At 37.9% G+C, this 25,247-nt stretch overlaps 1 protein-coding gene across 4 annotated transcripts in view; it reads right to left on the bottom strand.

Moving 5' to 3' along the window:
* The window catches only part of Mitf (transcription factor Mitf), a 230,507-nt gene extending 206,877 nt beyond the window's left edge, over positions 1 to 23,630 (bottom strand). Inside the window, exons 1-2 of one of the 4 annotated variants that reach the window (XM_067106686.1) lie at positions 21,270 to 23,630; positions 7,800 to 8,058 (exon numbers count right to left, since the gene is read on the bottom strand). In XM_067106686.1, the coding sequence (XP_066962787.1) occupies positions 7,800 to 8,058; positions 21,270 to 22,789 (1,779 nt within the window). In that variant the 5' untranslated portion in view covers positions 22,790 to 23,630. The remainder of the gene's footprint in view (positions 1 to 7,799; positions 8,059 to 21,269) is intronic. The other 3 variants (XM_067106688.1, XM_067106685.1, XM_067106687.1) reach the window with 3 other exon arrangements.
* Between the last annotated feature and the right edge of the window lie 1,617 nt (positions 23,631 to 25,247).

Below are 25,247 nucleotides of genomic sequence, written 5' to 3'. Positions count from 1 at the left end.
TAAATGAAACTTTACCTAGTAAATGAAACTTTCACCTTCCTTAGAAGGATTCGATAGCCGAATGGATAAGGCGACTGTTTACCTCTGTATCTTCCAAATGCACAGGCTTTAATCCTGGCAAGGGTAGGCGCAATTATCAATTCCAATTATTTTGTGGGTGATTTCGTACGCTAAGGGATATTTGTGGCTTAATCTGGCAGAATCACGAACCACTGTCAATGAATAACCATTCTACGTGAACCTGTATATATGTATAGTATATATATATATATATATATATATATATATATATATATATATATATATATATATATATATATATATATATATATATATATATATATATTATTCCAGCACTAAAGTATTAAGATTCGGTTAAAATATTGCAAATATAACGAAATTAAAAAGAGAGAGAGAGAGAGAGAGAGAGAGAGAGAGAGAGAGAGAGAGAGAGAGAGAACTTAAATAACGATAATATAAGAAGACACAGATGAACGAACTCATATCAAAGAAGTTCAACTGAACGCTGAGCAGTCTATTGCCGGAGGTCACTGTGTCTCTTAGAGATTAAAACTAGACGCTCAAAAAACTTATTTCCTGTAATATCTCAAAACCTTCAAAATGCACGTGACCCCTGGAGAACAGTGTGCGAGCTGTTAAACCGATATGGGTTTATGCCAGCACGAACTGTTGCTCATTTATAATGATAAGAGACTTCAATATTATTCAAGGGATTGACGGAAAAGTACAAAGCAGTCATTTGGAAGACGATGAATTTTCCTTTTTTTCACAAAAACTTAATGGATGCCGAGGAGCATAGCTAATTTTGCTAACGAAGGAATGGATTGACTGACTGGCGTCGCAATGAAAATGGTCATCGACTCCACCATATAACCAATAAAAAATACTGCCAGACAATTTTCTGATCAATCACTTAAATTTTCATAAATCATATCTACATATTTATCAGATAGAAATCTACTTATTGGCAACACTACCACCATAGCTTTGAATTAATTAAGCATTCTTAAGCCACATTCTAATGACTGAGTGGTCTTACCGTCAAGTGCAACGTAGAAGGCAATGCAGAGAATTAAAACGAATACATAGGCTTCTTACTTCATGCCAACCTGTTAGGGCTACCGCTTACCAATGTCTCATCAGGCACACAGAATACTGTTCGCTTTAGTTTCTGCTTACTTCCCTTTCTAACTTTTCAAACTTTTTTTTTAACATTTCCAACTATAATGGAAGAACAAATCCATCAGCCGCGCCGTAAAAATGTAGCAACGTGAGTCACTGGTCTCGTTAAACTAGTTAAAAAGAGCAATACTAAGACCCGCCTCAGTGGTTCCCTGGTTTGCGTTAACCTGGCCTTAATGCCAGCAAGACTGGGCTTTGTCTACACGCAGTCCGTAAGGGTAGTAAACTACTGAAGGGTGAAAGAGGCCTTGAGTGAACCTCTGGATTCGGTCAGACCAAGCGAGATGCCCAATGAAACTTAAAAAACATTTTTGAGAAATAAGAAACTTAACGTGTAACGCTCAGGAATATATATCTTGTTGCTGTTCCTGACTACTTCAGGAATAAATGTACACTTTATTCTTATGGAAGTAATTGAACCATTACCTCCTACAGTCTCATACTAAACCCTCAATAATTCTTACATAATATAAACAAGCAACGAACAAATTAAGGAGAGAGAGAGAGAGAGAGAGAGAGAGAGAGAGAGAGAGAGAGAGAGAGAGAGAGAGAGAGAGAGAGTGAGCAGAAATAATACTCAAGTCTAAAGGATTTCGTGACCAACCGTAACTCAAGCATTGCAATTAATGTCAGTTACTCTCCCGGACAGCAAAAACCACAGCAGGCTTCAGGACTCGGATGGAATCGTTCAGTTCAGGACAATTATACGCAGCAACACTGATATCGCATTACCAGCTGCGGAAATCTTATAATCACGAAGAATTTGCAGCGAAGAACGAGGTACAAAAGTAATTAACTTCCTACTCGGTTTTCTTTAGAATGCAGTATCCTTCGTTGCCCTTAAAATTTTCTCTTTTTTTATATCGAATGAGAAGGTATTTTTTGAACTCGCAACAATGATGTAATTGTAAGAGCCACAATGCCTTCTTAACTTTCTCGAATTCTTCGCGCTTTTTTGGATACGCTTGTCACTACAAAGCCTTACGATCCAAGTGCAAGAAATATGCAGGTATTCTGATGTCCGGTAGCGGGAAACGAACCAGTGTCCCCTAATCAGAACGAGGTCCCATTGTCGACCTGACCACTAGAAGGATAAAAGTCTATTGCCTCTAATACACACATATACCTGTCGTTTTCAGATTACTGCTTGAAATACGAAAACTTCTTAAGTACTAAACACTGTTTGATAAGCAATGATCTTGAAAATATTTTTTGTGCATTTTATTCTAAAATGAAACTTCTCTCTGACATGCACGAACATATAGGTTGCCATGTCATTTTACAGTATAAAGTTAATCGAACAATTCTAAAGAGCTAATTCATACATTTTAGATCCCTTAAAAACTTGAACAGGTTACGAAACCATCAAATAGAAACTAATTAGTCCTTACTGACAAGTATGCGACTCCTCCAGAGACACACTGTTATAAAGAAAAAAATAACATAACTGGGTGTCAGTGTCCTGCAAGGCGGTTAAATGGTTTATCTAACAACATAATCAACATTCCCAAGCTAAAGCGAAGATCGTCGCCAAGATAAAAAAAAAAAAAAAAAACAGCCTCTAAATCCAAATTAAATTCCTTCGAAAACCAGTGTTGCTACATGAGTACAGGCACGAGGTGGCATGGTCTGGTGAGGAAGAAAGAAGTGTAGTAAAGGAGAGAGAGAGAGGGGGGGGGGGGTTTGAGACCTTCATCAGGAATGGATTTTTCCTCCAATCGAAAAGAAAACATGACTGGCAAGTCTCGGCTAAATTTTTCACTTAACAAACGGGTTGTTAAAATTTAGCCTTTTCGTATTTTGTAAAGTACAATTATGAAAATGCTTCTCTACACATAGATGATAAAAAATGTTTTCACTAATCAGTCGCATTTTAACATTGCTAAAACAAACAAAATTTTATCAATTAGACACGCAAGTTGATCTCCAATAATCCAGTGACGGCCGAGTTAAAATCTTGAAGGCGTCTTTCCGAATCAAAGCCATACAAACAAAACGTCCTGTCACGCAATCAGAATAAAATGCAAGAACTAAAAGGAACATATCAGAATCCGACAAAAACAAACTAACAAGTGAAGAATCATAACAATCTGCGGCCACTGAACAAATACTCAAGATGCCACGAGTACCAAACAAACAAACAATGCTCTTATAATCCTGCCTGAATCTTCTCGAAACAAACATGAAAGGTCTTGGCACCTTCGCTCCTCCCGACATTTTTATCGGGGCTATATTTTATTCTTTCTTTCCCTCGCAACTCTTTCCTTCCTTTCGTCGATATCGTCAGCAATAGCGTTACCCTTCCGACTCATTATTTACTTCGTGTTCATTGGCACCCCTGGTATGGATAGTCTCTTTACAGTTTCTTTCCATCTACCGCCAACCGTCTTTGCTTCTTACAATCTTCTTTCTTTTAGGTGGTGATATATGGCTTCATGCTTGGATGATGCCTTTTTTTTTTTTTTTGCTTTTTTTTTAAAGTGAGTTGCCCGTCCTACTGGTCTATCAACTGAGAAAATCCTTGTTATGCTTTTAGTTTTTTATTCTTCGTCAGTTTGTTTGATTTGCATCTCTTTTATGCCTCTCTCTCTCTCTCTCTCTCTCTCTCTCTCTCTCTCTCTCTCTCTCTCTCTCTCTCTCTCTCTTTTACTCCTACATGTCATCCGCTTCGTAAAATTTTCATCTCTCGTCTGTTCTTACACCTCCCAGTCTAACTATTTACCACTCTCTCTCGCATTTATTAGTCTCATATTCATATGGAGCAAACCAAAATTCCATTAATTTGCTCAGCAATCTTCCACAGCATGGAACTGAGTCAAGTTATGCACTAAAAAAATGACAAATAATCATATACGAACATCTGAGGAGTAAATATGAAAATCTAAGGCAGTGTTATATAATACTTTTAAGAAGTATTACACCCTCTCTTATTGTAAACTTAAAATCATCAATAACATTCATGGCACTTTGGAAGAACTATAGTTTTATATATTTAATCATATATGTAATGAAACCGCTGGTACTGGCACCTTTATCACCATCACCACTCTCTCTGCGTCCCTGCCTAATGCCCTCTAGCTCACTGTCATGTCCTTATCACTATTGCTTTATCTATACTCTCTCTGCATATTTCTCCTTCTTTCGTTTTAACTTTCTCTCTTTATGTAAGACTCTTGCTCGTGCTGTTATTTTCTCTCTTCTTTCCTCACTTCCGCCTCCACTTCCTTTGGAATGCAGGCGAGTATAAACTCCTCCTCCTCCTACCCCACCTCCACCCCCTTCCTCCTCCTCCTCCTAGGGCAGCGCCACCACAGACCTCTGACAGAAGAGCTTCAAGGGGCGACGAGACGATCCTCGATCGTAATCCGCAGACGTGGGTACCACCTCACGGCCCCAACTCATTTGCATGACAAATAGATGAGAGTCGTTCATTACAGAATTAAGAGCAAGTGAATGCAATAGAAATGGATAGATAGATAGATAGACAGAGAGAGAGGCAGACAGAAGGAGAAGGTACAAAAAATGGAGCTTCAGTTTCTTTACAGAATTCAGAACAAGCGAATGAATAGGCGGATTGATGAACAAATAGACACCAGTGGTAATGAAAAAAGTATGGTAAATGAGGTTATGAAAAGAGTGGGGGAGATGAGGCTAAGTTGAATTACAGAATTATGAACAAGCAAATAGAAAGACGATTAAGCTTTTGTGACACTATTGTGAAAAGAGAGACAGAGGGGTAGGGATGGGGGTGGGGAAATGAGGCTGCAAGAGGTGCTTTGCCCTTTGGAAGGGCAAATAAACGAGCAAAAGTGTGAGTAGAGTAGGCATTCACACATAAGGCTTAAAAGCTGTCAGATCCCCCAGCCTACCCATAGCAATCTGACAGTAACACAAAGGGTAAATCACCCACGACGATAAGCTTACTATAGACATAAATAGGATTAGATTTCCACGCTGGTGGAGACAAATTATTCAAACATACTTTAGTCCAAAAAGACATTTACTAGCTGAAACATGAAAATAAATCCGACTAAATAATAAATTTTATCAAACCAAAGTGTCCTCACAGTAAGCAAAATACAAATGAACATACCACTCTTGATTTAACTGTTAAATATCTCATCAGATATGCAGCGACCACCACCAAAAACCACCACCAAAAACGTATTTACTATGGCATTTTTAAAACACAGGACCACCATACGGAAAACTATTACGTGTGCAAAGACATTTCTTATAACATTGTAAAATTATATAAAATTATGTAAACCAGGCTTCGACAACCGATTCTAGGCTTTTAAGAGGTGACAACATAAGGGTGAAACTTTTCCAGTCTAAAACAGGCTAGTCTAGGGTCTACTGATTAACTGAGACCATTTGATATCTTTGCATTTATATATATATATATATATATATATATATATATATATATATATATATATATATATATATATATATATATATATATATATATATAAATGGGCCTCATGTGGTGCAACCAGTAGCAATATTAGACTACCAATCGAGAGGTTCCATGTTCGGATACTGGCGAGGTCCAACGATGGGCACGCTCCGTTATAAAACCAGTGAGTCTCTGCTTGACCTAATGGGTGAAGTAAGTTACCAAGTAGTTAGATGTCTGTGTTGGTAGTAACGAGGACTAACAACCTAATGTCATAAAAGTCTTGCTAAGAATCAGAGGCTAACAACTTATGGGGAGCCCTTGTTGAGGGCTTGATATATATATATATATATATATATATATATATATATATATATATATATATATATATATATATATATATATATATATGTGTGTGTGTGTGTGTGTGTGTGTGTGTGTGTGTGTGTGTTAGCGAGGTCAACTGAAAAACGTCGATACGTACTGTCGGGCGTTCGAGTCTCCCAGGTACCGAATCGTTTAACGATTATATTCCCCTTCCGCGATATTCCCGAAGTAGAGCGACTTGGATATTAAACGACTTTTGTAGCTTAATGTTTGTGAAATACAAATGTCACGGTCATGTGATAAAATTCATTTATATATATATATATATATATATATATATATATATATATATATATATATATATATATATATATATATATATATATATATATATATATGTGTGTGTGTGTGTGTGTGTGTGTGTGTGTGTGTGTGTGTGTTTTTGTGTTTAGTCTTTCCACTTCAAGAGGACGTCTCCAACAGTGAATTCCTTCTGATTTTTAGCAAGTGGTTTTGGAATGAAGCTGCTAGGCCCCTACCCTCCCAACGGATGTTCAAGAGAATTACTACCAACAGCGTGTGGCATGTGATGGGTCAGCATCCATGTACTAACCAGGCCTAATATTGCTTCACTTTGCTGATCGGACGGTCGGTGGTGTACTACGTGTGATACATCAACAAAAATAGAAGTGCAATAAAAAAACATTTAAGTTTTAAGATAAGTAAGATCTCTCCTCTCACAATTGTTAAGTCTTTCTCCTAATCTAAAAACTCCTCTTCTGTCTCAATTTTACGATACAAAAGCTATTCCCTTGAAAGTAAATAATGTTATCCGAAGAATAAAACCTGAAGACCCTTCCATGCATTTGATATGAAGCGGCAACTCAGGTCCCAGAAGCATAGTAAACTTCGTCCAATTCCGTGACGCAACAGATGCACGAAAGACCAGGGACAACTAACGATAGAATTCTGAACAACTGCAGTGGCTCTTTTCTTCGTTTTATGCCGACTGGGTTCATCTTCACTATGCGGCATTGTTTCTTGTAAGTGTGTGGTCTGAATTGCGTCCAGTCTGTAGGAGGATCTGCGGGCAATTTCAACTGCGTCCAGTCCTGTAGGAGGATCTGTGGGCAATCCGAACTGGGTCCAGTCCTGTAGGAGGATCTGAGGGCAGTCTGAACTGCGTCCAGTCCTGTAGGAGGATCTGTGGGCAGTCTGAAATGCGTCCAGTCCTATAGGAGGATCTGTGGGCAATCCGAACTGCGTCCAGTCCTGTAGGAGGGTCTTTGGGCAGTCTGAACTCCGTCCAGTCCTGTAGGATCTGTGTGTAGTCTGAAATGCGTCCAGTCCTGTAGGAGGATCTGTGGGCAGTCCGAACTGCGTCCAGTCCTGTAGGATCTGTGTGCAGTCTGAACTACGTCCAGTCCTGTAGGATCTGTACATGATGTTCCTCAAGTTAAAATATGTTTTTCTTTTATATACATGTCGGGCATTCATCCATCTCATTTTACACAAAGTCCGAACAACCTAAAGGAGTTAACTACCTACGAAATGAAGACAATAAAAGCAGGACAGATAAGGAGTACATTCTGACTCTTACAGAAGGGATAGCTTCGCCTCTTGAAGGATGAAGGGTATAGTAACTGGGGAAGGAAAGAGAGCTTATAGGTCAACCAGGGACAAGAACCCTCTTAAACCTCACAAAGACAAAATGCCTTCATCTACATCACAGCTCCAAATATGGAAATTATGTTTCGAGGTAGCTACTCCTATGGAAATAACTACCGTCATTACAACATACCTTGTTACCATACTATCAACGACCAACAACCACGAGGGGAACTACAAGGCAAAGGACCCGCCTTACCTGAAGCACCTGAGGAGGGACATCAGGTGGAACGGATGCGGGGATGGTAATGGCTCCGTTCGGCTGCTGGCTCATCCGCTGTTGGTGCTGCTGCAACTGCTGATGCTGCTGATGCTGCTGTTGCTGCATCTGGTTTTGCTGCTGCATTCGTGCATCTCTCTCACGGGCCTCCTGTTGTTGCTGCAGCTGCTGACGCATCAGCTGCTGCTTGAGCTGGGTACGTGAGGTCGTAGGCATCGTCTTCACATTTGAAGGGGGGCTGTGAGGGTGAGAGATGTAACGATATAGAGTTAATTAGGGGCATTTACCAAGAACTACTACTTTCAATAATAGTGATACCTTAGAAATTTATCAAAGACCAATCGCTTACTTTATAAGTTGCATACCATTTATAGCACGAAAAATAGACTCTTTTCAGTGTCACTTTCCTTATATTAATTATCAGTTGTCAAAATGATAATACTTCTGTCACGTCTTAAAATCATTCCTCTGCAGTACCTATCATTCACTCTTGGACGCATCAGAATGATGGCTCACTTTTCACCATTAAATATATGAGGTGTTTACAAACAAACGCTTCATCTTCAACCATAACCAAATCCTTCAAACTGTTGTGCCTCGAGCGGCGAACCTCAAAGAATAATTCTACGGGATTTGAACTCCGTCAATCAAATCAGATGCCACGCAGTTATATTACGGAATTTTTCACATACATGATTATCAAACACCTAGTAATGATTTCTTATTCATCGCTCATAATTACAGCAGCCTCAGGATACAGGAAACAATCACCCAATATAGACAAGAGGAACGCATTAAATACTGTGGAAAAAGAACAATGATTTTTCTTTATTAATGTGACCACAATTGAAATTAAAGACCGTTGATGACTTCCAATATCAAAATCAAAACAAACAGGCAAAAAATGAGCCGAAGAAACTTCGGCGCAATCGAGTTTTCTGTACAGCTGCTACATCACATAATCAAGGCCACCGAAAATAGACCTATCTTTCGGTAGAGTCAATATAACGCTGTATGAGCCGCGGCCCATGAAACTTTAACTACGGGCCGGTGGTGGCCTATCCTATACCGTTGCCAGAAGCACGAGTAAGGCTAACTTTAACCTTAAATAAAATAGAAACTACAGAGGCTAGAGGGCTGCAGTTTGGTATGTTTGATGAGTGGAAGGTGAATGATCAAAATATCAATTTGCAGCCCTCTAGCCTCAGTAATTTTTAAGACCTGAGGGCGGACAGAAAAAGTGCGGACAAAATAAAGTGCCGGCAGATAGACAAAACCGGCACAATAGTTTTCTTTTACAGAAAAATATAAAGTAGTACAACAGTCTCGAGCAGGTTCTTTTTACTTGCCTTTTTTTTTTTTCCTGTCTTTTTTTCTCTCTGTTCTCTATCACACCTCGTAAATTACCTATCGCCTCATCTTTTCCTACGGATTTTCCCAATGAACGATAGATTTATTGTTCTACTGTTTACTTCCTTATTCACTTATTTACATTTGATCATGTGATGTTTGTTTAAGTAAACAAACGAAAGAAGAGTATAAACACGATCAAAAGCTGTTCACGCAAATTCTCTAGTTATATTTAGGAGTGCGACGCAGCAGATAGAAGGACAATAATAAAATAAGGGTCGCGTCAGTACAAAGGGCAAAACACGCATAATGAAGAAAAAGAGAAAAATATATATAAACAAGATTTAGTGATAAAAAAGCAAAATACTTATAACTACGAATGAAAAGAAACAAAGACTTCTTAACGGTGCATAATACAGAAAGTAATTCATTCTGGAAAAAAAATCATAAATTATGAATAGCACAAATAACTGGTGAAATAACCATAAAAATTAGAAACACCAATAATTACGTCTCTCACGAACGAGCCGGATATAAAACCAAACAATGCGTAACACAATAAGGAAACAAAACTTCAAAAGAAACTGACAAAATACCAGAGTACCTCAGACCTGAAGTCTGCCAATTGCATCACGAACGAAAAGTGAAATATGTTCTGACTTCAATTTGCGGTTTTTATCTGCAACCTACTATAAATATTTCCAACTGAGCAAGGAAACTTAAAATACATTTTTTAGTATCTCGAGAACCTCAAGCTTGGTCATTCATTTCAAGAAAAATCAAGATGAACATCTTTCATCTCCAAACTAAATTATCTTTCTGTATTCATCAACTTCACTTCTACCTGAAGAGGCTGATAATTTACAATGGGAGACAGGTCGTTCTTCACTCTCTAATTTAAGCACCAACTTTCACTTTCTACATACCCCATCTCTCTTTATTTACCGCAACAACTAACTCAAAACTAGTTTCTTAATAAAAAATAATTGTAAGTCTTAATTAGTATCTTAAAAAAAGGGTAATTAAAAGTCTTAATCACTTTCTTAATATAAAAATAATAATAGCAAGTCTTAATCACTTTCTTAATAAAAATAATAACTGTAAGTGTTAATCGGTTTCTTAATATAAACAATAATTGTAAGTCTTAATCAGTTTCTTAATAAAAATAATAACTGTAAGTATTAATCAGTTTCTTAATAAAACTAATAATTGTAAGTCTTAATCAGTTTCTTAATAAAAATAACTAAGTATTAATCAGTTTCTTAATATAAAACTAATAATTGTAAGTCTTAATCAGTTTCTTAATCAAAATAATACCTGTAAGTATCAATCAGTTTCTTAATATAAATAATAACTGTAAGTCTTAATCAGTTTCTTAATAAAAAAAAGATAATTAAAAGTTTCAATGACAAAAGAGCCACCCTTGAACATGTAAGTGTCACTGGGGTCACGTCCGATGCTCTGGGACAAATCCCTCAGTTTTCGGCGTATTTATTTCGCCTGTTACCTTTGCCCGTCAACGTGGAATGTTTGTTTTGAGTAAACAAAGTGAACAGGTCCTCTGCTTGTCTGATGCATTTATTCTAGTTATTTTCTTTTCTTTTCTTCTTTCTTAAGCACGTCATGTCTGGGGAGTGTAGATAAACAAATTCTCTTTCTCTCTCTCTCTCTCTCTCCCTTTTGTTGCGATACTAACTTTACTGAATATAAAGATTTTAGAGTAGTATAACATCTTTCACACCAGACTGAATTATCTGTTTGTATTCATCAACTTCACTTCTGCCTGAAAAGGTAAAGTTAAGTATACCTTAGTTTAACCAGACCACTAAGCTGATTAACAGCTCTCCTAGGGCTGGTCCGAAGGATTAGATTTATTTTACGTGGCTAAGAACCAATTGGTTACCTAGCAACGGGACCTACAGCTTATTGTGGGATCCGAACCACATTATAACGAGAAATAAATTTCTATCACCAGAAATAAATTCCTCTAATTCTTCACTGGCCGGTCGGAGAATCGAACGCGGGGCCAGCAGAGTGCTAGCCGAGAACGATACCCACCCGTCCAACGAGGAACTACTTCTACCTGAAGAAGCTAGTGTTTTACAATGGGAGACAGGTCATTCTTCACTCTCTAATTTACGACCCAACTTTCACTTTCTACATACCCCATCTCTCCTTCTTCACCGCAACAACAAACTCAAAACCAGTTTCTTAATAAAAATAATAATTGTAAGTCTTAATGAGTTTCTTAATAAAAATAATAATTGTAAGTCTTAATGAGTTTCTTAATAAAAATAATAATTATAAGTCTTAATGACGAGTGAGTTGCCCTTGAATGTTTCACTGGGGTCACGTCCGATGCTTTGGGGCAAATCCTTCTGTTGTCTGTCTTAACTGAGGCGTATTTATTTCGCCTGTTACCTTTGCCCATTAACGTGGAATGTTTGTGTTGTGTAAACAGAGTGAACAGGTCCTCTACTTGTCTGATGTATTTATTCTAGTTATTTTCTTTTCTTTTTTTCTTTCTTAAGCACGTCATGTTTAGGGAGTGTAAATAAACAAATTCTCTCTCTCTCTTTGTTGCTGCCAACTTTACTGAATATCAAGATTTTAGAGTAGTATTACACCAAAGTAAGATATAAAGATTTTAGAGTAGTATTACACCAAAATAAGTACACGTTACAAGGGCTTTTACGATTCATGAGACAAGTAATACGTGATATAAAAGAAAATCATCACACCTGAGCATCCAAATACGTTGTATGTTCAGTGTACAGTAAAATACCTTGCGCTGAATGATTATGCAGTCAAGTAATCAAGCGCGAATTATAGTAAGAGAAAAACCTAGGAACACAAAAATATATAAAAAAGGAAAAATGTCAGATTGAGACAGAAAATGTGTTGTTTATAAATCCACCAAAGCCTCTGTGGAACCTAACGAATAAAAGGTAATCTTATACTCAATATTTACTCGTTCATATCTATTTACTTATAGGACACACGAGAGAAGCGAGCAAATCACCTGGAAAATCAAAAATAAAGATCAACTGAAATTACTGCTCCCTGAAAAGGACACTGTCAGTTCAGAAATAAGCCACGCCCTCCATACTGCATTATTGCCAAATGCTTCCAAAACCATCTTGAAATAATCATGACACTATAATACAAATAATGGTTGGACATTATTCATAAATGTATAAATACCATGATGCAAAAGGAATTTCTATTACTTTATAAGAAGAACAGTGCAATTGCGTGATTCGAAGCAATTTTTAGTGCATTTATCAAGGAATTTCTTTTTTTTTTTTTTATCTTCCATGAAGAACATTGCAGTTGCATGATCCGAACTCATTTTCTTACATACATACATACATACATACATACATACATACATACATAAATACAGGCATACACACACACACACACATATATATATATATATATATATATATATATATATATATATATATATATATATATATATATATATATATAAACATACAAAATTACAGTCTTATAAACGAGGGGTGTGTGACGATCTTAGGAACCTTCGGTCAAATCAGGAAGGTCGAAGAATTATAACAGAATAAAAAAAATTTAAGGACAATAAAAAATATGTAAATAATCACGTGCATAAACAGAAAATGAAGGAAGTGGCTGACTCACTATGATAATTATTAAATGCAACAGATAAAGGTGCCATCAGAGCAGATGCGAATCACAAAGTAAGCAGAGAAAAAAAAAATAAATAAAATACAGTAGGATCTCCTTGCAAAAGAATGATGACTGTGAAAGCTGTTGAGATGCACTGTGGGCCTAGTGTACGAGAAGGGAGGACTGACAGGGTGGACATTCAGACATGAGACAAAATGTAGCGAAAAGGTTAGCATACACAGGTGAAATGACTTTACATTTAGAAGTGCTTTTGGCCACATGGAAGAATAGTGGACGATTTTCACTGGTACAAAAGAAAAAAAAAGGCATTAACTGCTTAATAAACTTCCTCGAAGCAGAATGTTTAGCATGGGTGAAGTGATGAAATACTTCGAAGTAGTTTGGCCACATGGAAAAGTAGTGGACGATTTTCTTTGGAAAAATAATAAAACATGAACTGCCTAATAAGCTTCCTCGAAGCAGAATGTTATCACTTACAAAAAAAACATGAATATGAGAGGCTACAAATAATTTAATAAATAAATAGCACTTAAGAATGAATTAATTTTAATAAATAACAGCACAAAAGCTAGACAAGTTAGGATTACAAGCTTGCCGCGATGTTTGAAATTCTAACTGCACTTCGAAGACGGAACGACATGCGTCTTACTTCGATTCACTTACACTGAGTTATGCGTGGAGAAAAAAAATAACTCGCATTACATGAGATATGCTTCTCATTTACTCTCTCTCTAATAGCAGAAGGAGAGTTATGCAATTAATTATGTATTTCATTTCAAGGTCACATTTACTCATTCGTCACATCATCTTACAGTCGATTATTTTCTTGACTTCAATTATTTTCTTACCTCAGTTTAACAGTATGAAATATCCAGCGCAGTGCATAAAGTGGCTAACTTGGGAAGTTTGCTGGACAGAGGGTCATTCGTGACTCGAAAGTTAAATGGGGCAGCAGTGAATGTTGGCATGCTATTCTCTAAAGCCAACCCGTATTTGACGAAACAGCTTTTTTTTTTTTTTTTTTTTTTTAATTCAAGGTTCTAAATCATGAGTGTAAAGAGACCAGTACATAGCATGAAGTGTTGGTTATTAAGAATATAAACGTTAAATTGCAATATGTTGCAATTTGCTTGCAATGCAGTAATGTTGCAAGCAACAGAAAAATAGACAAAAATAGCATGAGCACAGCCTTAGTGATTTCTCGGGTCCAAATGAGACATTTCTAAAATCAACATTAAAGAATAAATATCGGAGTCCATCTCAAGGACTCTTTAAAATTGTCTATCAAAATACGTTGTATGAAAAAGAGCGTGCTTTCATCGCTTCTTCTGTTAACCTAAATAAAAACACAATGGAACTGTAACGCGACCGGTGTGATCCACATATCAAATTCCTATTTACTCGCAGGCTACACTATCTTACAGGTACCTGCGCGGCCTTACAGGTAAGGGATTTGCCGTTTATCCTCTTACTGTAAGATACGAATAACGCCTCTTTATGGAATATGGCCATAAAAAGAAAAAAATAAATAAATAAATAGGAGGTGGAAGGTGATGATACTGACTTGGTAGCTTTGAAGATATAAGATGGGACACTGACACGGACGAATAACCTGGCATCATGTCAGTAACAACTAGTTTCAACTTATAAAGCTAACAATTTGTTAGATGGAAATTAATATAATCATAATAAAGTAATTATTATACAGTACGTGAATGAATCAATTATTCAACTAATTGGCAGCACGTAGGGAAAACTCATCCACAAAAGAAAAACTAGAGTGAATAAGGTAATTATCATAAAATAAATAAATATACCAGTTAATTAAGAGATCTAAAATATAAATGTCATTAATAGAGGTCTATGAAATATTAGAGAAGATACGAACGCTGGGAAAAAATATTCCCCTAAACTTTCATCCATTCAAGTTCATACATATAACATGCAAAAGGTAATAATTACATGATGAACAAACATCAAAAAATCGAAAAGCACTATCATTTTCCCCTCAAGGTCGCCACAGACTGACGCAAACCTACTAATCCAACGACATCACTCTGTTTATGCTTATGACGTCGAAGCGACCAAGGTCACAGATGACAATCGCTAAAAGTCATGTCACGCGAACTAATTTTGCGGCATCTTTTAGAATCATGGCACCAAAGTCTGGAGAAGGTAGCCATTACTATTAGTGCCTGAATTAAATTCGTGCATGTTCGTTTTCGTGTCGTACCGACTTCAGAAACATGCGTGGAATCAATTTCACCACTAATGTTGACCCGCAGAAATGGGAGCAAAACTGAATAAAAATTCTGGTCGCGTCTGGGTATGGGACCTGCTCTACAATTTTTTTTTTTTTTTAGGTCCAATTTCCTGCACTTTTCCTAAATTTTATTTTTTTTAATCCAATTTCCTGCACTTTACTCAAATTTTATATGTTTTTTTTTTAGGTCCAATTTCTTGCACTTTTCCCAAATTTCATTTTATGTCAAGGTCCAATTGCCTGAGCTTTTCTCAAATTTTACTTGTTTAAGGTCCAATTTCCTACACTCAAATTCTAAGAGCAAATGATGGGACTTTTTTTAAATAAAAGAAATTAAAAAAAAAAAAGTCTAACATCAATCCTTTACATCTCTCTCACATCAGTTGTGAAACCTGATGTCGGTACATCATTTAGTAATATGAATAATACTGCAGGTACAAAACACCGCATGACCTAGTGACCAAATTCTGAGAACTTCCGAGGCGAAGACTGCCAAATTCTTAAGTTTGACAACACTTTAAAACTCCTTTCACCTTTGTCACGGATGACAGATTTGACACTGAGGGAGGTACTATAACTCAAAGATGAACCAGTCCTTGCCTTACCAACAGAAGGGAGATCCGATGCCGTCCAGTCTCCTGCGTTGCCTTTGTCGATGCACGGGCATCACATATTTCGTCAAAATATTCTCTATCACGTTTCTCACTTTTTTATGTACGGGAATGCAATTGCGTAGAAGCCTAATGGGGTTTGGCTTTTTCAATATGAAATAATAATAATAATAATAATAATAATAATAATAATAATAATAATAATAATAATAATAATAATAATAATAATAATAATAATAATAATAAATATCCTTAATTAGCACCGTCGTTGAGATTTTTCGCTTCCGGATGTAAACACACTAAATGAAATTACGAACGATTTTCTTTTATTTTTCTCTTTGCAAATTTTTTTTTTTCTGCTGTCACTCAACAAAATTAATTACACCACTGTAATATCATTTATATATCGGCATTATTATCGAATTTCGTTTATTCTCTCTCTCTTCGGCAAAACTAACGGTACCACACAGGCCACCTCGAATCAACTACAAAACAAGCACCATTGTCAGATGACCAAGCGAACAACTGTAAATGTCAAACACACACCTCGCGGGTACGAGAGAGAGAGAGAGAGAGAGAGAGAGAGAGAGAGAGAGAGAGAGAGAGAGAGAGAGAGCAACACTTAACATATGGGCATTTTTGAGAGCTGTATACCTAAAGTAATCTCAGCTTCTGGGGACGCAATCGCATTTCAGAGAGTTACGACGTAACAGTTTATGTGAATTGCAACGCAAATAAAAAAGAAATTAATGTCACACACACGCGCCTCTTATGAAAACTTTGGGCATCTCGCTCGGATGCCCCTTTCAGACTAATGCCAGCTCTAGTAGTTCCAAGTTTCGGGTGAGATGATGGGTGTTATGTCATGGTTAAAGGGTGCAGGCACACACACGCACGCACACGAATGCTTTCAAGAACATAATAAACGCAGGCACGAAAACTCACGTGTATACACTAGTACGCATACACAAAATGGTCACTTGTACGGAACCTAAATATATTTACACTTGTTCCTCTAAAATATTTAGGGGTGTAAACACATGTTTACACACACACATACACACTGGCTCACACGAGCAGACGCACATGAAGAGATGTACTAACCAATACTGACAAAAGGAATTTAAGAGTGTGCATGAATGTATTCGCTTGGCGAGTACGAATTCCTCTATGGAATGTAATGGAATATAGAATTTTGGCCAAAACGCCAAGCGCTGGAACCCATGAGGTCATTAAGCGCTGAAAGGGAAATTGAGATTATAAAGGTTTGAAAGGAGGAAATCCTCGCAGTTGCACTATGAAACAACTGTTAGGAGCGGGTGGAAAGTAAGATGGAAGAAAAAGAATATGAACGGAGGTACAGTAAAAGGAATGAAAGGGGTTGTAGCTAGGGGCCGAAGGGACGCTGCAAAGAACCTTAAGTCATGCCCACAGTGGAATTCCTCTATGAAAAGCACGCACAAACACACACACAGATGTATTAGCAAGGATGTGTACAAAGTGTACACAGTATTCTAGTGCGTGTACAAAGTCCTGCAAGGGTCGACGTCCACTTTACAGCAGATGTCCACTTAAGAGATTAAGAATGAAGTTGCATGATGGAAGCCAATTAAAAGGGGTCGCGTTTCAACGCCCGCTCTCAATGAATGATCCGGTCACGCCATATTACGAAGAAAGGGGTGGGTTTTTTGGAGCTTTGTGAATGCGACTTCTACTTTATTGTCATCCGACTCTTGAGTTTTCCCCCCTCATCCAGTTTGTTTCAAATCTTACATTTATTTCGTAAATCTTCATCTGTGTCACTTTACGGACGTTTTGACGCATTTTGACGCTGGTTTTTATTATATTATTATATTTTCCTTTAATATCTTTAGTATACTCTTCATATTTCTTCTATTTTCACTCTCATGTACACTAAATGAATGATGAAATATATTTTCTACCTACACTGCACACATGCAAACGCAAACACTCAGGGATATTCTGTGTGACATGGTTTCATTCAATACTTTCTTATATAAAGACAATTTCCTTCTTTAGAGAGTTAATCTGATAACTGTACAAGGTTCCTTAAATATCCTACCCAAAGTTATGTGAATTGATATTATAGTTAAGTATGTTGTTGGTCTCTTGCAGGTACTCCACTATCTCTACACTCATTTGAATATTATTGATAAATTGTTGCATCCTCAAACAACAAGTAATTCCTGTTGGTTATTAGCATCTACTGTTAACCTGAATTAACTGAACGATTAAACTAAATTGTTGATATATACATATATATATATATGTGTATATATATATATATATATATATATATATATATATATATATATATATATATATATATATATATATATATATAATTATCAATACATATATATACAAATATACTGCAGAGGTACACTGAAAGGCAACCTACTTCACTACCTCGTTACAGTATCAGAGAGAGAGAGAGAGAGAGAGAGAGAGAGAGAGAGAGAGAGAGAGAGAGAGAGAGAGAGAGAGAGAGAGAGAGCGTCTATTTACGAAAGAAACGACAGAATCGCTATCTATTTTGTTGATGCTTCTCTCTGAAATCAAATAACATAATGTACATTTACATAGTCACTTTGCATGTATGCATATATGTATGTATGTACGTATACTTTCCAATATTTCGCTTTCTTTTTCGCACGAGATCTGTCCATCTATCTTTGTGTTTGCCTCATGCAAATTCCCCCATTCACGTCTTTCAGGAAAATCTTTCTATTCACGATCTTTTCTGCATTATTTTTCAATGAGATACACACTAACCCAACTTCAATGGAAGGGTTTTTTCTCATATATTATTCATTTGAATATTCTATAGAACTTTTTTCCGCTCCTCAGTATTTAAACGTACGAACCTTTGCAGTCTTTTGCCTTACTCCATTCTTGTCAGATTAAATGTGACGCTTGGGGTACTTTTTTTTTATAATCAAGCTTTTCCGCAGAGTCCCGGTTACATAATTTTTCCATCGAAGTTTACATCTCTTATCTCCTTATCAATCTTTTTATATCTTTTTCGTATCCAAGTTATTTTGATATTTTTTTTTCATCCCCACTCTTATCAATTATTTTCTATTCCAAATTCTCACAGACCTGTCAATATTGCACCTCATGACTACGACACATATTTCAGGGGATATCACGGTGGAAGATTAATGAATTCCCAACTGTTTATTTTGTCTGCCTGGCAAGTCACGTACCTCTGTATTCTTTGCATTCCAAAAGCACCACCACTTCGTACCCATGTGAGACAGATATGACTGAGTCTTGTGGTGTCATTTGTAACTAGGGGACCCACCGTCAGATCCCGCAGAGGTGAATGGGGACTAAGAGGTAGCTAAAATACTAGAAGGTGTTTTTAAGTGGTAATGAATGAAAAGCACTAAAAGGCAGCAGTTATGAATGGTCGTGTCGACTAAAAGGAATATCATCAGTTCTAGGGGGTATGGTTGATTTTTAAAAATTCGGTATTAGGTCAAGCACTGGGGCAGTTTCAGCCATTCAGCGCTTTAGATTGTGAAAAGAGGGAGTTGGAGTGGTCAAACAGCAAGATCGAAGAAAGGAAGCGGAATGTAAGTAAAGTTAAAGGCTAAGTAGTGGGCGCAGCTAGGGGTCGAAGGGACCATACAAAAAAAAAAATTACTTTTGTGACGTCTACAATGCACCACATGACGTTGCCCTTCTACGGGGCAGTTCCAGGAGGAAACACTATCTCATTACTTTTAGGGAATAAATACTTATCATTTTCATGGAAACAATACTATAATGTTAATTTCAAATAAAAAATTACGATCATGTATTTTCTGGAAAAAGATTAGTACCAAATTGTTTATATTACATGAAATAACAATCATATTACTTTCCAGACCATGAAAAATTAAAATCGCAATAGGTTTACGCAAATGGTAATTGCTCTTGGGGCAAAAGTTAAATTGAATTTTGTTCATAAATTTTTTCTTTCCAATTATATCCCAATATTTCAAGTAGGTAAACTATATCTTCGAGTAACAGTAAAACTACAGGAATATTAGTTTCTACCCTTCCTGTTTATATGTTTGTGTATGTATATATATATATATATATATATATATATATATATATATATATATATATATATATATTACTTCTTTTAATGTTCAGCTTTTTGAAAATTATAAATATTTTTTTACCTGCCGTTGTATAAAAACAATTTATCATCATGACGTTATCTCTGAAATTCTGCACCAGAACATTTTAAGATTTTGGGAATGTTTCAGGTCGTTTTATTATACATATACATATGCATATACATATACATTACACTATATATATACACAGTATATATATATGTATGTATATATATATATATATATATATATATATATGGGGAGGGGTGCTGGTGGAGTAAGGACCTGGGGCCAGGTAGGACGTTGAACCCAAGTCAGGATAGATTAGGAAGCATACACTGAATGCCCACTGTCATACTTTTATATCAATGCCATGGGGGATCCTGGTAAAGCAAAGCCATCCTGTCAAGTAGGACGTTGTTTCTTACTTTACGTTAGTTTACGTTAGAATGTAATCATTTTTACCATCTTCTCCCAACTGTACTTTTTGTTTCTTGGAACACAAGTACTTCGTGAAGCCAAGTACGTAAACAGCTGGTTTACAATAACTTATTTTTGTTTTTAAAGAATTTTCCCTCAGTTCTTTTAAATATTTTTTCTGGCACTTTACAATATTGAAATATATTAAAGAATATTTCCCACAGTTTTTTTACCATATGTCGAAATATGTTAAAGAATATTTCCCACAGTTTTTTTTTTACCATATGTCGAAATATGTTAAAGAATATTTCCCACAGTTTTTTTTTTACCATATGTCTTAGAGTTTCATATGCCAAAACACACAACTCTCAATGCACACGTGTGCTGTCACACTGATGAATCAGCGTCACTGAGGCATATATCATTATACCCAGAACCACCACTGACGTTGAAATATAGCCGTTAAAATTCTGCTGACACCTGCAATAACTGGCGCGCAAGAACAACAGAGGAGAATGGAAGAAATAATAAAGACAGGTACATTGGAACAGCGACATGTGTATCTTAAAGGCAAAATCGTTCAAAAAAGTGTAAACGTTAAGAAACACTCACATGATCTCTATGTAATTAAATCATAAACTACCAGACAGTAACCAAATGAAAACATCATTAATAAAATAATATTAGAGTTAACAATGACAATGAAAACAAAATCCAAAATAATGATAATTACATCCCTATTTACAAACAGCAGGATCTAAGAGTAAACAAAAATAATCAACAACAGAACAGCATGCATCTTTAGAATCCCCGGAAGGAAATTACTGGCATTATTTTCCCGTGACGAGAGAGAGAGAGAGAGAGAGAGAGAGAGAGAGAGAGAGAGAGAGAGAGAGAGAGAGAGAGAGAGAGCACTTTAGCATAAGGTGGGTAGGTCCCGGGGAGACAGGAGGCCATGCCATCCAAGTGCCAAGAGCATCTGTTGTTGACTTACCCGGGAGGAGGCAGCCCCACCACGCGGCCTTCAACATTTCTCTCCCTCCCTCCTCCTCCACCACCACCACCACTTCCTCCTCCACCTCCGCCACCCGCTTCCCACGGACCAGTAACCTCAATCTTGACCTGAGGAGTAGGCGTGGCCGAGGGTGTGGGTGTCGAAGTCGGCTGCGTGAGAGGTGTGCTTGAAGTGGGGGCGGGGTCAGCCGAAGACCTCCTCGAGGGAGGCCTGGAAGACGGCGTCGACGGCTGAGAGGTGCCAGGAGGAGTAGCTGCCACTGTCGCTGAGGGCGACGTGTGTGGCGAAGTGTAAGGAGAAGTGAAGGGTGACACATGAGGTGAGACTTGGGGTGACAACTGCGGGGACACTTGTTGATGGTAGTGATTCGCGAGCTGTTGTTGTTGTTGGTGGTGATGCTGGTGATGCTGCTGCTGATGCTGATGCTGCTGTTGTTGTTGTTGGTGGTGGTGGTGGTGATGGTGGTGGTGGTGGTTCTGCTGTTGGTGATGGTGCGTATTCTCCATCCCAGGAGCCAAAAATCCATCCGTTTCCATGTTAGTGACGCCAACATCAGTCTGGAAAGATGTATTTACCTTCTGAGAGTCGTACTGATTGTTATTACTGAAGGCACTGGGAAGAGGTTGTTGGTGTTGTGGCTGCTGCTGCTGCTGGAAAGGATCAAGCTGCTGGTGTTGTTGTTGTTGTTGTTGCTGGTGGTGGTGATGACCGTAATGCTGTTGAAAATGTAAGTCGTGACGATGCTGCTGGCTGTTATAATCTTGGCTCGACTTCGAACCGTAATAGCTCTGTTCGTGGTAAGGGCTGTATCGCTGACTCTCGCTGTTCCTCGAATATCTCTGTGGAGAGACATCTTGGTGGTGCCCTGGATACGCAGGAGGGGGAAGGTAAGTATGAACGCCTTGGCACACAGCGGGGGAGTCATTTCCCCCACCACCACCCCCACCTCCTCCTCCGGACATAGTCTCCATCCGAGCAATGACTTCCTCGAACTCGTCCAGTTGTCTTTGCGTGGTGCTGTCGAGAGGGGGAGGAGCAGGGATTTCCTGTTGCTGTTGCTGTTGCTGTTGTTGATGTGAGTGCAGCTGTTGCTGCTGCTGCTGCTGTTGCTGGGGCTGTGCAGGGTCTTGGAGAAAAGGAGGTAACATGAGGGAAGACGAATCGGATTGCTGGGAGGGACGAAAAGCACTTTGAGCCTTACTCTCATTTCCTACAGTTCTCTGAGGTCTGAGGAAAATCGAGTCGTCGTACGACTTGCAGGGTCGGGTGGCCTGGGGCACACTGAGGCAGGAGGATGAGGTGATGGCATCTAAACTCCTTCCTCCTCCACCAACACCTCCTCCTCCTCCTCCTCCTCCTCCTCCTATTATCTGAAGGTCAGTCCCTGGAATGCTCAGGCCAGGGATCTGAAGGCCAACGTTGTTACCCTCTAACTGGTCGAAGAGGGAAGCGTGGCACTGCGCCGGTCTCAAGGGTCTCACGACGTGGGGCACCTCCATCGCCTGAGGATAGACTCCGAGGGCACCAACTCTTCTTCTTCTTCTCGTCTTTCAACAGCCTCTCCTTCGGGTAACCAAAATGACATCCGATTGATTCTAGGAAACTTCTCCATAGACCAATCACTCATTTCACCCCACTGAAAATGATCATGGTTCCCCGGGCCTTTTTCAACACACCGGAGGAAGGTGGAATTCCCGCGATTCACTCGAAAGATTTACAACCATCTCTCGTCTACACTATATATAAAAAAAAAAGGATGCGCGCTAAATAAGGCAGTCTTACCTTCACTGTCCTTGAGAATTTTCCTCCGTAGTAAAAGTGAATATTAACTCACAATCAACATAATTAATAATTATATTAGAGAGAAATCACAAACTTTCAGTCAATATGATGACAAAAAAAAACAGCACTACAAAACTTCACACAAGCGAGGCGACCATAACGCGACGGGTGATCACAGGATGAGTATTATTTTTTCTGTATTTGTCAGATTACTCATCTCACTTTATGCAAAATGCAATATTAAACCCAGAAGTTTCAAGAAGAGAGAGAGAGAACCGAACAGCATCAACTGGCACCAAGAGAGGAGACTGCGGCAAGAAGATGAGATGGAGGAAAAAGAGGAGGGGAAGGACAGAACAGGGGAGGAGGGTTGTGGGGGAAGGAGGAAGAGGAGGAGGAGGAGGAGGAGGAAGAAGAAGTGGGTGCTTCTTGGCGACGGGCACCGTGACCTTCACCATCCCTGCTGGTGCCGCTGCTTGGCACCGACTTCTCCATGATGCGCCACTTGTCCTAAACACTGCCAAACACAGGGTATTTTTAATTCTTGCAACGTAGCCCCGCCCAGACACCCCCATTACGACACAAACGCACGCACGCACACACACACACAAACACACACACAAACGTACGCTTGGACGAATGCATAAACGCGCTCTCTGATAGACGAACGAACGGTTCGTTTGAGCCCCACATATGCTTTGATGAAAGCTCAAGGCCGAGAAAAAAGAAACACAATTGTGGCATATTTGAGCATCTATTAAATATAGCTTGCAAGTTCCAGAAATATCTCCCGGTTTCCGCCTTTTCAAAATTCCTATAATCTTCTCTTTTTTAAAAGTCTGTTCCGGTTACAAGCACCGCCTTGTTCGCCATGTCCACCCTGGATACGCAGAGTGAATACACAATGAGCAGTTATCTTTTTACATGCAATTCAATCTAACCATCAATAAAAAAAAAAGATGATATGAGATAACAAAATGCTATACAATCATGTGTAAATAAACGTACAACTATTTACATGAATGGTATACACACTGACTACTCATTTATCTATCTATCTATCTATCTATCTATCTATCTATCTATCTATCTATCTATCTATCTATCTATATATTTCTCGAAGACGAAGGGAAAAGGCACCATTTTTACCACTAATTTATTATGACAACGTTTCACGACGATTGCTATCGTCGCATTTTCAAAGCTGCAATGATTAAAAAAATTTCCTACAAAAAAATCACATTAAAACATCGATATATACACATATATTATAAGACAAATAAGAACATAAATTATAAGACAAATAAAAGCAGGGGGAATAGGCACAGGACATACCAAAACCGCAGAAGTAATAAGACTGAAACGTAACTTTACGCAAGTTTTCTAAAGAACCCAGCAAGAGCAAGAAAGGACGAGAGGAGAAAAACATAAACAAGCGATAAACAACTGGACAGATAAGAGGTTGTTTGAGTATTTAGCGCTGGGACCGTATTCTTTACAATAATAGATTCAAGTATATTAAGGTCATTTTCGTTTTCGGCTTGTCCTATTATAGAAAAATCTTTATAATTAAAATATCGGTTTTGCACATTTTTACATGATTTTTTTTATATTTGAGCGCTTATTCCAAGAGTAACTGTTTTCCTACGAGGCTGGTATCCCAGAATGAATTCCAACACCTACCATCACAACTGTACCGAAAGTGAAAATGTATGCTAATTTTTCCTACCTAAATGACTACACCTTTAGGAAGAAACGTCTTGCCATATTCCAAAGAACGTTCTCGGCTGTAGACCTGAAACTTTTACCAAAGAATCCACGCACTATCGGATCGCTATTTAATTTCAAGGATCGTCTTAGCCATCTCCCGTCTTCGAACGTCGTTTACAACTATGTGTGCCCAGGACGTGAACGTGGGATTCACGTCAGATGCACGAGGAGGCTACTATGGATTCGCATAGATTCCCATGCAGGTGTAGGTTATAGAACTGGATGTAAACTGACTAATCCAGAGCATTCAAATATAAGAAATCATGTGAAAATGTGCAAAACAGATATTAATTATAGAGATTTTTCTATAATAGGACAAGCCCAAAACGAAAATGACCTCAATGTACTTGAATCTATTATTATAAAGAAGACGGTCCCAACGTTAAATACTCAAAGAACCTCTGT

The sequence above is a fragment of the Macrobrachium rosenbergii genome, chromosome 7, assembly GCF_040412425.1.
Source record: "Macrobrachium rosenbergii isolate ZJJX-2024 chromosome 7, ASM4041242v1, whole genome shotgun sequence".
In the NCBI taxonomy this organism is placed as follows: domain Eukaryota; kingdom Metazoa; phylum Arthropoda; class Malacostraca; order Decapoda; family Palaemonidae; genus Macrobrachium; species Macrobrachium rosenbergii.
The sequence above is the reverse complement of the archived record's forward strand: the minus strand, read 5'-3'. Positions and strand labels throughout refer to the sequence as shown.